This window comes from Crocodylus porosus, unplaced genomic scaffold, assembly GCF_001723895.1.
Source record: "Crocodylus porosus isolate Cpor-Errol unplaced genomic scaffold, CroPor_comp1, whole genome shotgun sequence".
NCBI lineage: Eukaryota > Metazoa > Chordata > Crocodylia > Crocodylidae > Crocodylus > Crocodylus porosus.
Genome location: NW_017728949.1, coordinates 42,415,508 through 42,432,451, shown reverse-complemented (window position 1 = coordinate 42,432,451; position 16,944 = coordinate 42,415,508). Strand labels below are relative to the sequence as shown.

Below are 16,944 nucleotides of genomic sequence, written 5' to 3'. Positions count from 1 at the left end.
GTTACAGATGGTCATAAAACATCTGTTGGTTAAGTTCCTTATTTCAAGATTAGTGGCATCCCAAGGTACAGGTGTAGAGGAGGAATCTACTATTTGATAGGGATATACAGCCATGCTGCAGATCAGTTCTCAAAGGGGTATCTGCAGGCTGCTTGATGTGAAGCACAATGGTCATTCTGGTACTGTTTTCTTTTTCTTGGTTAACTGCAAGTAATTTGAAAAGTTCACACCTTTTCATTAGAACCAGCTGGTAGAAATTGGGGTGCACATTATATGCCAGAAATATTTATCCCTGTAGATCCAGAAATATGGCAGCAGAGCAGTGGTGGTAGCAGTAATTGTGGCTCTGGGAGACCAGGAGGTGGCTCCAGGAGATGCAGCAATTAATGCTGTTGTCCCTCCTGTCACCAGATTTCTGGATCTGTGGGGAGTTGCTTGGACAGAGTTGCTGGACCTGTGGGGAGTTGCATGCTGGTGCACAGGGTCAGTCCATGGCTGGACCTGGTGTGCAGGGTTAGTCTGTGGGCTGCATCTGACGTGGGGCTGGCAGCAGGCTAAGCCCTGTACTTGCTGCTACTCAGTTACTACAAGAAAAGATTTTATTTTCTGTATGCTGCCTTTCAAAAACAAGGTGCATATTACATCGTGCAGGCGTATGCTATATTATGGTATGCAAGAAATACAGTATTGCCAGTTGCCAAAGAAGTAAGAATGGTTTCACTGCACCTAGTCTCAAACATCTACATCCCTTTCCTAAAAAGGTGCTTTTTTGGGTGGATGAGTATGACAAGAGGGAAACTTCTGGATGTATGGGAGAAAACTATTGCTTCAGATTTGGATTCCTTACTTTACTGATCCCCTAAGAGTGATTTATTTCTCTCACATGCCAACATGCATCAAGCAACATGTTTTAGTCTGACTGCTGTTCTCCTGCCTTCCCCAAATTTAGAAAGTGCAGTTATTGCCTATTACCCTAACAGCTCAACAAAACAAAGTGTGGTGATGATGATATGGTTACAGCACACTTACATTTGTCTGTCTCTTATCAGGCTGGGTTTGGTTATGGTTTGCCCATATCACGTCTGTATGCACAGTACTTCCAAGGAGATCTGAAGCTGTATTCCTTTGAAGGTTATGGTACAGATGCGGTTGTCTACATAAAGGTAGAGTTTACCACTTTACCTATTTAATTGTAGTAAATTTCTTTGCCATATCTTTTTGTGGCAACCAAATGGCATCATTGTTTCACTAATTAAACTAGAATGCCTAATATTAGCTCTGGAAATTATTCTGAGCTCTGTATTCTCCTCTTGTTTATAGGCTTTGTCAACAGAATCAATTGAAAGGCTCCCTGTGTATAATAAATCAGCTTGGAAACATTATAAGGCAAACCATGAAGCAGATGACTGGTGTGTGCCAAGCAGTGAACCGAAGGACATGACCACTTTCCGAAGTATATAGTTGTCTGGAAAAAATAAACATACCTTTGTTTTCAAGGGACTGTACACAGCTGGCTTATATCAAGTATTTGAACCATATTTGGTATATGAAGATCATTTTTAGTATGCGATAATACAAAGTTGAATTCAAGAATTTGTCACAACTGTTTTAAGGAATTAGATTTGCTTTTGTCAAATTAGCTAACTAAGTGCACACTTCATTTGCTCCTCCTGGTACCTTCAATTGACTTCAGTAGCTAAAACTGGGGAGCAGGATTTTGTAGGTTTTGGGAGGACCAAATCTACTACTTGCACACCTGGTTACTTGCACACCTGGTTTGAATTGTACAATTCATAATTAATAATGTTTCCATTAGGTGAAAACTGGTCAGAGAAGATCTTTCATTTTATTATGTACTACTGAATGAAGTTCTTAAGTGATGTGAATACTGATGTATGAAACAAAAGTGTGTAAGCAGTGGTCCCCAAGTTTCACTGGCCCATGGGTGACAATACTGGGCAAGTAACATATTGGAGGCAATCAGTGATGTAACTGAAGTGGGGCAACCATTGTGTACACTTGATGTCGAGGGAAGGGCCAAGAAAAAAGTGGCTGCTACTGGCATCTATGAGGTTGCAATTGCAATGGCAAGTGGAAGTTGTTGCTGCCCCCATGCCATGGGTGTCTGGTTGCGTGCCTATGCTACTGCTGGCAATATACTTTGCTTATTCTTTCTCTCAACCTGTTTTTATTCTTTTTAACTTCCTGTGGCTGAGAGTACTGGTGAAAGGCTTCATGGATAATATGTTGCCTGTAACCATGCCTTGGGGACCACCAAACTAAAGTTTTTAATAAATTTATGGAATATGCTATAATTTTTGCACTTACATAGCACCTTCTATCCAGTGAGCCTGAATAAGTTGTGAACCTGAATTTAGTAAAATTTAACAATTTTTTTTGTATTTAATATAGCAATTTCAGTAGAAAATCATGTGTTTCACTGATTTCTGTAGCTATCTGAACATAAATTTTACATATGGCAGAAGTAGCAGAAACATTCGTTTTGTCAAAGTAGCACCTATAAGCTAAACTACTCTCTGGGTATACCTGTTTGCAGCTTGGATACACTTATATCTCAACTCTGGAAATTACAACTCTAAATTGGATTTTTGTAAAGAAGAAAAAGCATAGCAGTAGCCACTGATAATCATCTCAGGTATGTAGTACCAGTTCTTCTGGTATGACTGTTTGACTATTTGAATGGCCACATTGGGCGCCTGTATACACCACAGGTTTTAATCTTCATTAAATTAAACAGGTTTATAAAATTTAAACTTGTTAATTTTGGAGTGTTGCATCTGTGTTTACATAAATTAGGTTTTCAAAAGAATTAAGCCGGGTCCCTGGCCAGCACCACAGGAGAGCAGGACCTCGTCCAGTGCTCCACTGCTGCCCTGCCAGCGTGGGACACCCTCCCCCCGCCCCAACTCACCCAGTGCCCATCCCTGCCACAGCTGTAGAAGCAGGGAGCTGGCAAACCACACACACGCACACACACACAGAGAGAAAAAAAAACTACATCCGAGGTGTGTTACTTTTAAAAAGCAGAGACACTTTGAAAGCAAAAGCAATTTAAAGGGGTGAACTATAAGAAAAAAAAAGTTGCAGTGCCATCTGGTGGATAAAGGCTCATTACATATCTTTGAGTACCCTTGTGTTTGCATGCAACAAATCTGGATGTGATGCTTTAATTTCCAGCGAGCCAAACTAAACTACATCCAAGGAGTTTTAGTTTAATGCACAAGAAAGACTTCTGAAGTGTTGGGAAATTCCACTCATGCAAACAGACAAGCAGTTGCAGCGCATGAAAGGGCAAAAATCGTGGTGTGTACATGAGCTCATTATGACCAATCTTATGAAACAAATTAGTGTAATGAATGTGACAGCTGTGTATGTTACTGAAATATGTTAACCTTCTCAGGAGCACTTAAAGAATTCAAGAAAACTTGTGTATTGATATGTCAAAACATACCTAGTACCCAGAACTTCTGGTCTTATTCTGGTCATAAGGCAAGCAGAACTTGTCCTCCAGGCAAGTAAAAGGATATTATTGAAACAAACAACGTATTAGACTGTGGGGAGGAAGAATGAATCAACTTCTGAGGGCTATGACAAGGTCAGTAGTTTCCTTGCTGCTTGGTTCATATTGCATCTCTGGGTTCTATACATACTTTCACTGAATCCTCATTCTGGAAGCTTTCAGGAGGATGCAGGAAAACACTTGCTTAAAATTCCAACTTGTTACCTCAAGTGATCTAGCTCAGGGGCTGGGAACTTTACCATAGACTATTTCTTGAGACTCAGCTTTGCTCTGTGGGCTGCCCATCTCCTGCTGTGGCCTGGTTGTTTTTGCTCTGTGCAAGTTGGCTGATCTCTACCCCTTGCCCACCCAAAAGCAGTCTCCTCTGAAAGACATAGCAAGGGACAATTCAATTTAGCGAGCAGAGGCTGCAGTGTGGAGGGGAGAGCAGTCCTTGACATGGAGTTGAATAATGTAAAGACTACCCCCTCCACTGCAAGAGCCAGCACCAAGGGATTAGTCAGCTACTAGTAAAATGAGGAACATGGAATCTGGGCCAGATGTGACAGACTAATGGGGTATTGGTGTACTGTTAGGAAGATGCAGATGATCCACCTTAAGTTGTAGACCCCTGCTTGAATCCAAACTATTAGTCTGGGGTGCTGAGTTGAAATGTTCAAATTTATTCAGTTGTTAACACCCTCTTGGCTCAGGATAGGTTAGAGGAGGGTGACACATGTTGGTCTGTCTGATCCCAATCACTGGATTTCTTGTTGTACACCTCAGAGAAGCAGCTGGAACTGTAACGTTGTAGGCTAGTGCTGTGTTAGATGGCTTTTGTTGCTTTAGCAAGACCAATCTCCCTTACCATGATGTGAGAGGTGGAGTGTTTGAGGCATTAATGCCTTTTCATTGTAGCGGTATCTCTGAGACCAAGTGTAAAGCCTGTTTCCTGCTCAAATTAATGCCCAATACAAGGCTGTTCTGAGGTGCTGTCTCAGACTTGATTGAGTCTGCTGTAGTGTGATAATTACCACAACAGCTTCCAGTGTCTTGTGGAGCAGCATCCTTGTACTCAAAAATGGTGGTGGGGCCACTTTACCTAAAGCTTATTCAGTGCTGCTCTAATTAAAGACTCCTGCCCTGCCTCCCAGAGCATGCGTATAAGCACCCATTAGGGCTATGCAAGAAAGCACACAGCCAGAAAGATGCAATTGGGGCCCAACATTTGTAAAATTTAAAAGAAGTATTTTGTACCTGTTACTTTTGACAACCTTAAAGCTTAAAAGGATAACTTAAAAAAAATGAAGTATACATTTTAAGGCTGAACACACATTTTATACTAGTTCTGAAAATGTTAAGACAGATGTCATGATTCAAGAATTAATTGACCTGACTTGAGTAGCATTTAAGAAAAAATGCAAGATATATTTTTAAAGGTTAGAGTATTACAGTTTGCCTCTTAGGACTATCTGTCCAGCACATATACGAGTATATGGGGTTACAGAAACTGAAATCTTTGCTTACATCCCTGCTATGTAGGAGCTTGAGTTTGCATTACTGAAGTAAAAAAGCAGGGCCTTAAATCAACTTTCATATGTGGATATTTCAGTTGTTTTCCCCTGTCATGATTATAGTGGAAATAAAAATTACTGTAATCTTCATTTTGTTGCATTTACTTCTGGTCATGAGTTGAGTTTTAATTAAGCAGTAGATTTTTGTACATTATTCTTTATTGTACTGAAAGGATTCACTCACTGCTGCAGGCTGGTTAGAAGTAGCAAGAGGAAATGGACACTTCACTGAAGTGCTGGGATTCAGCCCTGTTTCAGACTTGTTAATCTTGCATTGTGAAATTAATTTGTGTGTGTGATGAAACCAAACTTTTAATGCAATACCTTGGAATGAAGCAATCAATTTGTTCAACAGTTAATGCAGTTTATTAAAACACAAGTTGATTTCTTTGGGAGCTTGGGAATAGAAATTATGGGACACCAGCCTACCAACATCTCTCTCTTTCCATTATTCATTACAACCAGGGATCCTGGTTTTCCCCAATTAAAAAAGATAACAAATGTTCTGATAAACCCCCTAAAATCCATTATTAAAATGAAAGGCTCTCTCTAACCTACCCCCCCCCAACCTGCTCGTGCCCCTCACTCCATTCCCACAGCCTTGCTGGTACCCCTTGCCCCCATACGCAGCCCCTGCCCTCCCAGCCCCGCCGGAGGTGGCCTCCAGCTGCCAGGGGGCAGCAGCCAGTGCAGTGGAGCAGAGCGAGCCTGGCTTCTCCTTTGCTGCCTGCCTGCTACAAGCTTGGAGGGGGGCAGTTCCCCACCACTGTGCACACTCCTGGGGAGGAGGGGGAAACCCATGCCCCATACCCGTGTATGGGGCAGGGTGTGCTGTCTGCTGCAGGCTCAGGTTCCTGCTGCCATCCCCTGGGGCCTCCATAGCCTGGTGGGTGCAACCCTGCACTGCAGGGCCGAGCAGGGCCAGGTGGGGGCGGTCCTTACCTCTGAGTTCTGCACTGCCCTGACAACATGTCTTCTACATGCACAGCTGCAGTGAGGGTCACAACCCTGCGCTGCCACGTGCCAGCTGTGTGTGCAGGGGATGCCCTGCGCACAGCCTCCCGTGTAGCAGCAGGGAACCATCTGGGGGGAGGGGCCAAGCTGCTTGCAGCCCTGAGCCCCAAACCTTACACACTGCCTGGCTGGGCAGCAGGCCCAATTTCCTCCCTCCCTATGGGGGCCTCAATTCCTCCTGCCACTTACCTGCAGAAGCTGTTCCCCATGCACATGGTGTGCCCTCCTCGGCCATCTTCCTTCTGCTCTCTGCCAGCCTGCTTATACACATGCCTGTTGCAAAACTGCAAGATCTGTGGGTTTCTCTGCTAAAATGAGAAATCTGTGTTTTTATTCTGTTTTTCTGTGGGAAACAGAAAACCTGGAATCCTGATTATAACAGCTCATGATATTAACTTTTTTTTTGTCAGTGACAGACGTTTTCTTTCAAAGGACCCTTAAGACAATGCAGTCAAGATAGGTAAATATATGATGAACATACTGGCCCCAGGGGTTTAACTGTTAAAGCACTGCAAAGACAAACTTTTGAAATTTGCAAATGAGGTAGTGTCGGACAAGGTCCTCAGAGGTGATGAACACATATCAGGCTCTGTGAAACTTTCAGCTCCCAAACACAACACATCAGTCAATTCTCTTCCAAACCACTTCATTCTGTGCACCTACCAAAAACAGCCATAAGGGGTGTAGCTATGGGACAAATAGCCTCTCCCCACTCAAACTCTGACCAAGCTTTCCCTTTTTCAACAGTACAGCTGTTCCACCTTTGATCACTGAAACGCTGGACATGAGTGCATCTACCTATAATTAACTACTCTAGAGGAGTTAAACCTTGGCAAAGAAAAAACAATTGTCTTAGTTAAAATACAGAACTAAAAACACAGAAAAGCCATTTAGTAGAAACATATAAGACCAATTTTTTAAAACTTTATTTTGGAAGCGAGTGGTGTGCAGGTAGATTTCCATATGGTCCTTTCTCAGAATGGAGAAGAGGTAATTTTCCATACATATTACAAAAACACTGAATGTCAGATGGTAGTCATTCATTTGATTAAAAATGAAAAAACATTAATCATATATTTAAAGGAGAACTTGGTCCATGTAACTGGAATTCTAATTTTTTAATTTCAGTAATTCTAGATTTATAACTTCTATTCCACGATGGAATTAGCACTTTTACTCCATTATTTTTGTGAAACAAAATCTAATTAGGGAATTGCTTATGTAATATTTCTAGAACATATGCCATTACACAAAAACACATCCAATCATGTTCTAAACTATTTCAGGAATCAAATCCTCCTTTAAAAAAAACCAACCAAACGTTCTATAGTCTACAATCGAACAATTAAATACGATACCAAAACCCAGTGCTTCATTGATAGTTTTTCCTACAAAGCTCATCTGAGAATTTGAAGTCTGGAAACAGTATTGTTTAAAATTAGCAAATATATAAATTTGGTCCCCAAATCTTATACTGAGTAGAAAAGAGAAATACACACATTGCAAACTGATCTTATTCATAGCATAAAACTATAAAACTATGTATTACTTAGGAAAAATACATAAAAAATTGATCTTTTTATTTATCTGTTTAAACCTTGTTCCACCACCCTATCATGTAGCTTGCAGAGAGGACTTAGTGTTATGCTTAACACAAATAGTTTGTGAAAACTCCTTATTTCTGAATACTTCTCAGTAAAAGTTGCAACACGTGAAGTTAAAAAAAAAAAAAAAAAAAATTCATTGCATTACCACAGTAGATTTTGAATTAAAAAAAAAAAAAAGGACTATGACTGGGAAAATAAAGATTTTTAAAGAGAATACTTTGAAATACATGCTCTGTTTAAATTAATTTGACACTACTGTTTTCTTAAACTTAATTTTTCACTATACAACTTTAGTGGCAACAGAAACAGCAGACTGTTGTAGACTGAATTTGGTGGCAGGATTTTTCTGTTGTCCCTCTGTCAGATTCAACATGCTATTTATACTTTAAGTCAAATGCCAGAGTAGTAACATATTATAGCATATTTCTTTACATGTCGTATCCCAATTCTTTTCTGAATTCCAATGAATATTTCAGAGTGTATGGTGTTTTTACAGATTGGACAGACGCACAAACAGTACTTAAGGCAGGAAGTTAAGTTACTGTCTATTAGTACAGGCAGAAACAACTAGATATAAAAAATATTGAAATTATTACTTTGTTTTAATGGAACATGTAATGGGGAGGGACTAAAGAAATTAAAAAGGTAAATAAAAACCTATCATGTTAAACTGTTGCACTTTTACTCTTTCCCCTCAATTGTACAATTATATACAAATTTGCTGTACTACTTCAACAGTCTGCTAAAATAAAACTAAATCATTTTAGCAGCTTGATTCTACAGTGGCTACCACCCTGCCACTCTTGCGAACTTCTCTCTCTCGCTTTTGAACTTTTTCCTTCTGTTTTTCCAGTTTTTCTTGCGTTTTTTTAATATCCTTAATTTTTTTCTTTATCATGGATCGGTCATTTTGACTGGAAACTCCCAAAGCCTTTAGGAGAAAATGGATATCATTATTGTTTTCCAACATAAAACCAACATCTAAAACACTAATCTGTTTAGGAAAATACTGAAAAAACTTCAAGAAATTGTCCAGTTCTTTACAGGGGAGCAAAGGATGTAAATCTGTGAACATAGCATTTGTGTTTTAATAGTAAACTGGAGGGCAAACTGCTCTTACTTTGCTATAAATATTTAAGTATTACTTAATAGAGTAGTAGAGATTCTAAGATATGACAAAGTTGAAAGCCTGTTTAAAATTTTCTGTTGACTCCAATGATCCTGCAGTATTTGGTATATACTAACCACAGTAACATGAGTATTAATTCCCCACCTCCTTCACCAGCAACATGGCTGAGCTCAGATCAATCATTTGCAGTATTTAGTGTTTTAGAAAAAAATATCTATCAATGAAAATAAAAGGAAAGAAATAACTTAGTGAAATCCTAAGTCCCATACTATTGACGGAGGTTCAAATCAGCTGAAAATGTAATAATACTATTTAAACTGATGGGGGGAAAAGCCCCTCAAAACACCATGCAAATATCCCTAAGTCATCCCATCTAAAGTTGAAAGGGTTGTTTAAGAACATCAAGGAAAAAAATATCTGTGTCCTCTTGGTTCTGTATGATAAAGGGCTGGCTGAAAGCTTCCTGCCAGCTTCCCAACAAACTATCTTTTGTCTTTTTTTAAAGCACGAAATTAAAATCCTGCTTGCCCAGGAAGACACTATACTGATTGAAGCAGCAGCACCATGATACAGGCAATCATCAAGAACGAATTAGAATCTGTCATTTAAAATTCTCATCTTGCCTGTTTACTTTTTGCATTTCTCAGCACTAACTAAATTTTTACATTGTTGGTAATTCTGTTTTGGATTCTGATGCTTTAGCCCATTCCAGTCCATTGTTTAAAAAGCTGTCATGGGAATTTAAAATAAATTCATAAAAACATTGTTATGTGTTTTTGGTTTGTATCTAAATGGAGAGCCAAACTGGATTCAATACAATCCTTTTTTTAAGTAGTAAGAACAATAATACACTATTAAAAAGATACAGCGAGACTAAAATGTCTTCCATAATTTTAACTTAAAAGCACTAATTTGTTAGTTTCTATTTTCTTTTAATAATATAACAAATTAGTAGTCATTAAAAATGCAGTTCAATTTTTGATCAGCAGATGGCAATATCTGATTTCAATTCACAAACAGAGCTACTGTTTTATAGCTGTTGAACTCCTAATAGAATACCATATAAACAACTGCTTCAACCACCAACATTACCATTTCCTCATATCAGATAAATAGATATAGCTGATGAGTTACTAACAAGCTTCATTCTCTACCATTCAAAGAAGCATCCTCATACCACATTAAAGAAAATTTAGTGTTATAAATCTATTTAAAAAAACAGGTGCATTTTAAAGAGAAATTAAACATTTATTTTTCTTTATTACCAGACATTCCAATCCATCTATTAGTCACTAGGGGCATTTTATAGACATGCTCCTGCAGGCAGTGGGGGAAGGTAGGGGGTGGGAGAGGTACTTTAATTAGTGTAGCTCTGAGACCTATGCTAATTAAAAGTGCCCAGAGTGTCATGTGTATCAGCGTCCCTGAGCTGAAAAGTAGTAGTGGGGCACTTTGTACTAAAGGTCATTGAACCAGCTTTAGCTTAAAGCACCCTGCCGCTATTCTTCAGCATGGGGACGCTGATACACGTGATGCTGGAATCTGTGGGAGTGTGATAATTACCACACTCCAGGAGACTTGATTGAGTCTGCTCAGATGTGCTGTAACTACAGTGCCATTGGAGCAGTCTCCCTGAATGTGTAGGAGCCCTGGGGCTGCCTATACACATGCTCCTTGGTGTTCTAATTAGAATGCCTTGTAGCAGAACTGATTAATCCAATCTGCTTCCTGTTTTAATTAGAACACTCCAGAGTTACTGCAGCATCAGCAAATGTGAGGGCTTAATATGCGTGATGCAGTGTTTTGGTTAGAGCAGCTTTCTGGGAACTGTTCTAATTAAAATGCGCCTCCCCATTCCCCTGGAACATGTATACGCAGCCATAATTCTGGCTGCACTTTATCCAATATCCTAATTTAGTGTAACATCTTGCTAACCTAGAAAAAACAGTCTGATGGCCTGAATGAAAAGTGTACAAGGTGAAAACTAGTAGCAAGAGATACAAAGTTACAGTTTTTGGAGGCAGAATAGCCTTCTCAAAATAGCACCTGGATGATTTGCAGAGGTTTAAAAGCTAGGCATTGAGAGGGTTCTGTAAAAAGGCAGATTCTTAGAAATACACTTCTCAAAATAGTGGCCACATCTGAAAGTAGAAAAGGTTTTAGGAATAAGGAACTGAATTTCCAAAAAAGAGGTAGAGATCTGGGTGGAAGTCAGATTTCTAGAACTAACTAAAGCCTGCTGTGTTAGGTACTTGAGTCACCTGCATCCTGTTACAGACAGTATAGTAAGGGAATTGCCTTTTTGGGCACCAGTTGCTTTCTTTGAGTTTTACTGCACTGCCATTGAAGAAATGTTTTATTTTGCTCTTTTATTCTGTCATAACTAATCCTTTTAATTTCAATATCCTTTAGTTTAATGCCATTCATTAAATGATGTTTGATTCTACACATTCTGAAGCTAAACCAAGAACACAGAAATAACTGCTATGCCCCTTAAAATGTTGCCAGTGCTCAAATAAGGAAAGGCTAAGTTTCTCTATTTAAAAAAAAAATGCATCTCTGAACTAGCAGTCAAGTAACAGACATTTTTAAATTTAAAAAAGCACTTACCTTCAACTTATCACTGTCTAGCTGCATCAGCTGCTGCCCATCTATATTCATTGCTGTGAACTCTGAAATATATTGCTCCATGTTCATTCCCATCAACCAATGACATACTTGTTGGGTTGTCCACTCAGAAATGGGTCTACTCTGCCACTGATTTTGTTTCCCTGTTGTTGCAAATTCATCATCAAGTGCCTAACCAATCAAGAAAGTTACAGTGAATAATTTAAGATGATAAACTTTTTCCCTCCTTGACTGTATAAAGTTAAGTTATCAACTTTCTGAGGTAATAAAGTGCATATTTTTCAGTGCACTTTTATCAAACAAAAATCCAAAAGGAATAATTTATATGAAGAATATTTTATATGAAGAATTCTCAGCTTTAAAATTAACATTTCTTTGAAACTGTCTTTCGCCACAAGTTTTAACATTAAATAGTTCTTATAAAATCTTTCTAAATACTTTCTGTATTTCTTTCTATAAAACTTTAACATTTTCACTTGCATTCTGATGGGCAGCAGACTTTGTAGTCAGTCCTCTTTAAATCCAAGACATTGTAAGAAATATAAAGTTATCACAACAACTCAGACGACAAAATTCACCACGAACACAGGCAGGACAAACATTTGTAAGACATTTTAGTTTTGCCTCTGAGAAACTGAATTGTCATGAAACATCAAAACACTGGCTTAAATCCAGGCAATTTGTTGCCAAGCACTGAGCAACTTGCTCATTTAAGGGAGCACAATCCTGAGACAGAATGATAATTCTGCTCTTTCTATACTGTGCCTAAACAGAATCATGTGGCAATCTGGCCATATTACATGGTAATTTGGGAGAGTGCACAAACATCTAAGACAATGAGACTGACCAACCTGCTCTCGCTTGTAACCAAACAAGGACTTTTAAATTATTCAATTCTAATAATGGGCGCATCTACATGAGATGCTACAGCAGCGTAGCATCAGCAGGCACAAACTGTGATGCCGACTCTACAGAGATTTAGTGTCTAAAAACAAATGCGTGCCGCTGGGACTGTGCAGTCAGGGGCATGTATAGACATGTCCAAAAAGTTACAAATATATTCTCCACTGTAACTAATAACTGTTATTACTAAGTGGTAGTGTATTTCCCAAAAGTCATATTTATTCTCTTACCTTGTCCTGCCACACCAGATTTTTATTTTTAATTTGCTAGGTAGCAGAGGCTATCTGAGTAATACCAGGCCATGCATTATTCCAGTGAAAATACACCTCAATTGCTCAAACAGCCTACTCAATTCTTGGCTTTACATCAGGAATTTTTCTTCAATTTCTGCTTAGCATCACAAGAGGAAAACCTGCTATTACTGCTGAAGCAGTCTGGTACAGGGGTAGGTAACCCCAGACACATGTGCCAGAGCATAGCACACAAAGGCATTTTGCTTGGCATGTGTGCCTCAGGGCAGATGATGGGGAAGCCATGAGGGCTGTGAGTAGCTGGGCTCCATAGTGGGTGGCAGGGGCCTGCCTGGTGCCTGGGCTGGCTGTAGCAGGCAGCTGCAAGCAGCTGTGCTTGGGTCTGTGGAGCCCTGGCACAGCTCACTGCTGGCAGAAGGCACATGCATGCCTCAGGGCAGACAGCACTGCCACAAGGATAGGGCCTCTCATGGCTCCACTGCCATCCACACCTGGCACATCAACAATTTACAAGTTGGGGTTACATGTGTTTTTGGCACTTTGCCCAAAAACATTGCCAACCCCCAGTCTACTACTTCACTAAATACAAAAAAAAATTCTCAGTCTACAGAGGAACCAGGAAGCTGTTTTAAATGTTTTTAAAAATGGTATCTCTGGGAACTTGAAATTGGGATTTCTTGACCTGATGTTGAAACTCAAAATAGGGATAGAGCAGACTAAACTTTCAGAAGTCTGTGGTATTAAGAAATCAAAACAAAACTTTATTATAACTTTAGCTGAGGTTCGGGGGATTAAAACTCTGATTACAGTATTATGAAAATAGGTTAACCTGACAAATTTATATTTTTGATCAGTGAACTGTATTTAAGACATGCCAATAAATGACTGTTACGCATAACCAACATGGTTGACCCAAAAGCCATATTGTAGTGCGTGTCCCATCTACTTAAAGTCCATTTTCCATATTCAGTCTTGCATGAGTACGCAGAGAGGCAAACCACATCTGAGGGAAGAGCAATGAAGGGTGTCTTTACACATACTCTGAGGGTGGGGAGGGGCACTCTATAATTAAAGTTCCTGCAGCATCTCGTACATTCAGTGTCCCATGCTTCAAAATGGTGGTGGAGTGCTTTAACTAAAGGTCATTCAGCAAGTTTTGGTTAAAGGGCCCCTGCCGCTATTTTGAAGGATGCTGAATGCATGAAATGTGCAAGCTGCTGCAGCACACTAAGTAGGATGCTCCAGCAGACTCAATCAAGTCTTCTCTGTATGTCTATAGGCACCTTGAGTCCCCTGAGGCAAAACAGAATGGTTTTTCAGCTTCTCAGAGGCTGACAGTTTTATTCTTTATATCATACTAGCAGCTGCTAGCAGAGAGTGAAACACACAAGTCTGAATTAAATTTTTCTGCCCTGTACCAAGTAGGGTAGATAATTCTGCTATTATCTCTCTCTAATAACAGCAAGAAAAAGATATGCTTCCAAAGCTAAATATCAAAATGCATTTAATATCGTCTAAAAATGGGAGTTAAAGCAAATATATTAATTTTAGACTGCCTTTAAAACAATTATACTTTTGCCATTACAAGACATCAGTACTTTAAAAGGTACAGGTCTCATTAATAAAGAGACTCAGACTCATTTACTGCAACAAGAGAGAGCAGATGGTTTTGAGCTGCCTAACTCTTAGGGTGGATCACTGGTAGTCTCCAAGCTGCTTTAACTTACACCCGATGGTAGACATCCTCCAGACTAACGAGTCCACAAGTCAGGCCCACGGCATAATTCTCACCATCCCAAACTCCACATACTGGGGGTAGTAGATGGGAGGTTACTGTAAGAATTTGGTCCTAAGGATTCTCAGCTGGGCAGACCCATCTGCTTTTCAGGACCCATTTTCTCTTCGTTGCCAGAGGGCTAGTCTGTCTCATACATTGTAACTGATTTTTCACCTTAAATATTATTAACTTGGCATACTGCGGTATGTAAAAACTTACCAGCTTTATTATATACAATAACTTACAAAATTATCTCATACTTGAAACTTAATTTTTTTGGTTCTCCAAAGTTCTTAGGCCCTTGGCACTGATGGGGTAGTTACTTTCCTTACAATTAAGAATATATTTTTAACTACAATTGCCAGACTACATTTCAATTCTAAGCTTGCTTTCTTTGGGCCTGTTAATTAGCTACGTAATCTGGAAAGTAGTGTCAACAACTGAGTCCTTACTATAAAAGTCTCAAGAGGCAACCTTGAAAAGAAAAAGGAGGGGTGCTATCCTAGCATGCTTTTAACTTTCAGGCTTTGCTTGTCACATAAGGAAAGCAAAACATGGTTGGAGAGGATTAAAGCTGATTATCAATAAAAGTAAGGCAGGAGACTGACAGAATACAGACTTTTTGTAATTTAATAGAAGATTTACACTACAGGTGATGCATGTCACTAAGAGAAAGTAGACAGAATGTCCTCTTTAAGAATCCCCATTCTCCTAAATTCGCTTAGCATAGTACCAGAATGAGTAATAACACTTTAAAAGAATTCTAACTACCGTGCCATTTTGAATTGCTATTGCCATGCAAGTGTTTGACAGATACCACAATACTTCCTTGGATTCTGCTCAGTTAAAGGCATTCCCATACAAGTGCAGTGTCACAGAAGAGGGCCCATGAACACCGCAATTCTCAGCTGACTACTCTCCAAGTGTCATCCCTCTTTTACTTAAGCTTAGTGGGCACAATCAACTGAGGTACGTCTAGCGCTGTAATATGCAGTGTCAGGCATTGGCCATTTTTTTCAATAAAACCCCCCCACTGGTACTGTACATTCATTTTTATAGCTTAAGGACCTTAACTGAAATCTCCTTTTCACAGGTAGGAGCAGCTGTGTGCTGGCTCCTCCTGTGACTAGCTCTCTTCCAGTGGGTGATGTACAAAAAACATTTCTACCAGCAGAAAAAGACAAATGCTGATTCAGACATCAGAACCAAGAGAAGTTTGTGAAGATCTGGGAGAACTGTCTCTTAAGACTCTGGAAAGTGATTAAAGATAGAAAACCTAAAATTTCCAAAGACAGAAGATGAGGCTAGATGCATCTATCAGCTGATAGCAGAGGCCCCATTCATTGCAGCAGCAGATTAGAAAGTGCCTAAACTGGGGAAATATGAAAGTGCCTAAACATGTTGTGCAGCATACTAGCTCATTCACTAGCTCAACATTCAGAGCTGGCTTCCCTATAATTAGTGTCACTCAAGAACTCAGCAATACACCCTATTCAGGTCTCTGTATTTATGAGAGAATATTTCCCTTTTTCTCCCCTTTCCCAAGCTGCAGGGGAGTTATGTGCATTTTTCTCTCTTTAGAAAGTATTTCATCCTTGGCTTTTAAACTGCTCCAGATTTTTTAGAGGAGCAGGAGACATGCATAGATATTTTCTCCGTCCTTCCCTTAATTCTACTTGTGATGGAGCTAATGAGTCAGGGGTCTAAATATCTACAATGCTCTTTAGGAATGACCAAGATAGGTAATTTATGGAACTGATTCTTCAATTATACAAATAGCAACATCAGTGAGTAGGAACATGAAAAGCAGGACAATGCTGACATGTTTTAAAGTAAATTCATATAAAAACTCACTAAGAACTCAGTCGGGAGTTCTGCCCATACCACGCTGTAGTTGAGTGGCATGGGTTCTGCAATACAGGAGCTTGTGCTGTGCCAGACTACAAGTACGTGGCGGGGAGAACTGGCAGCAGCAGCTGGGTGGTAATGCCCACCCAACTTGATGGATCCTAATAGGATCATTCTGGCCCTCTCCCCTCACACTAGAAAATGTTGCTGACTGCTGCACAAGGACACTTCAGGTAACTGCAAAGAAACTGTGCAGTTTAAAGGTACCTTTTTTGCTGAGATGCAAAATAGGAACAACCACAAAACTCAATTTGCTAGTACAATTTAGGTCACAAATTCTGCTTAATTACATTTGCGCACAAACAGCGTGTACACAGACCTCTTTTGACAGTAACCTAGAACTGGAAGTTTGCTGAAAGATCCATCTGAAAATCAGGGATCAAGTTTATTCAAGAAATATTGGGCTTCGTAAAGATTTTAAAAAATTCTATATTCAATGAAATTTTTAGCAGCACAAACTTCATTTACTAGCTTCAAAAAATATTAGTGTTTTACAATGGTAGGAACTGTCTGACAGTCTTTCAGTTAGAAATATGACTTCAAGACACCCATACAAATTCAATAAGTTATGCTGGTACTGAAGCTATTTTGTGCTGATGAAAGAAAATTACGTGTTAGAAGACTTACTTTATT

At 39.4% G+C, this 16,944-nt stretch overlaps 2 protein-coding genes across 6 annotated transcripts in view; one reads left to right on the top strand and one right to left on the bottom strand.

The window, feature by feature from the left end:
* The window catches only part of PDK1 (pyruvate dehydrogenase kinase 1), a 47,006-nt gene that overhangs the window by 20,854 nt on the left and 9,208 nt on the right, over positions 1 to 16,944 (top strand). For 3 of the 4 annotated variants that reach the window (XM_019553741.1, XM_019553739.1, XM_019553742.1), the window contains 3 exons: positions 1,050 to 1,163; positions 1,321 to 1,453; positions 2,558 to 3,091. In XM_019553741.1, coding sequence (XP_019409286.1) covers positions 1,050 to 1,163; positions 1,321 to 1,453; positions 2,558 to 2,631 — 321 coding nt within the window. In that variant the 3' untranslated portion in view covers positions 2,632 to 3,091. Of the gene's footprint in view, positions 1 to 1,049; positions 1,164 to 1,320; positions 1,454 to 2,557; positions 3,092 to 16,944 lie in introns of those variants that run through there. The other variant, XM_019553740.1, reaches the window with a different exon arrangement.
* The window catches only part of LOC109322658 (neurabin-1-like), an 87,272-nt gene continuing 77,343 nt past the window's right edge, over positions 7,016 to 16,944 (bottom strand). For both annotated transcript variants that reach the window (XM_019553737.1, XM_019553738.1), the window contains 2 exons: positions 11,455 to 11,643; positions 7,016 to 8,646 (listed from right to left, as the gene is read on the bottom strand). In XM_019553737.1, the coding sequence (XP_019409282.1) occupies positions 8,479 to 8,646; positions 11,455 to 11,643 (357 nt within the window). In that variant the 3' untranslated portion in view covers positions 7,016 to 8,478. The remainder of the gene's footprint in view (positions 8,647 to 11,454; positions 11,644 to 16,944) is intronic.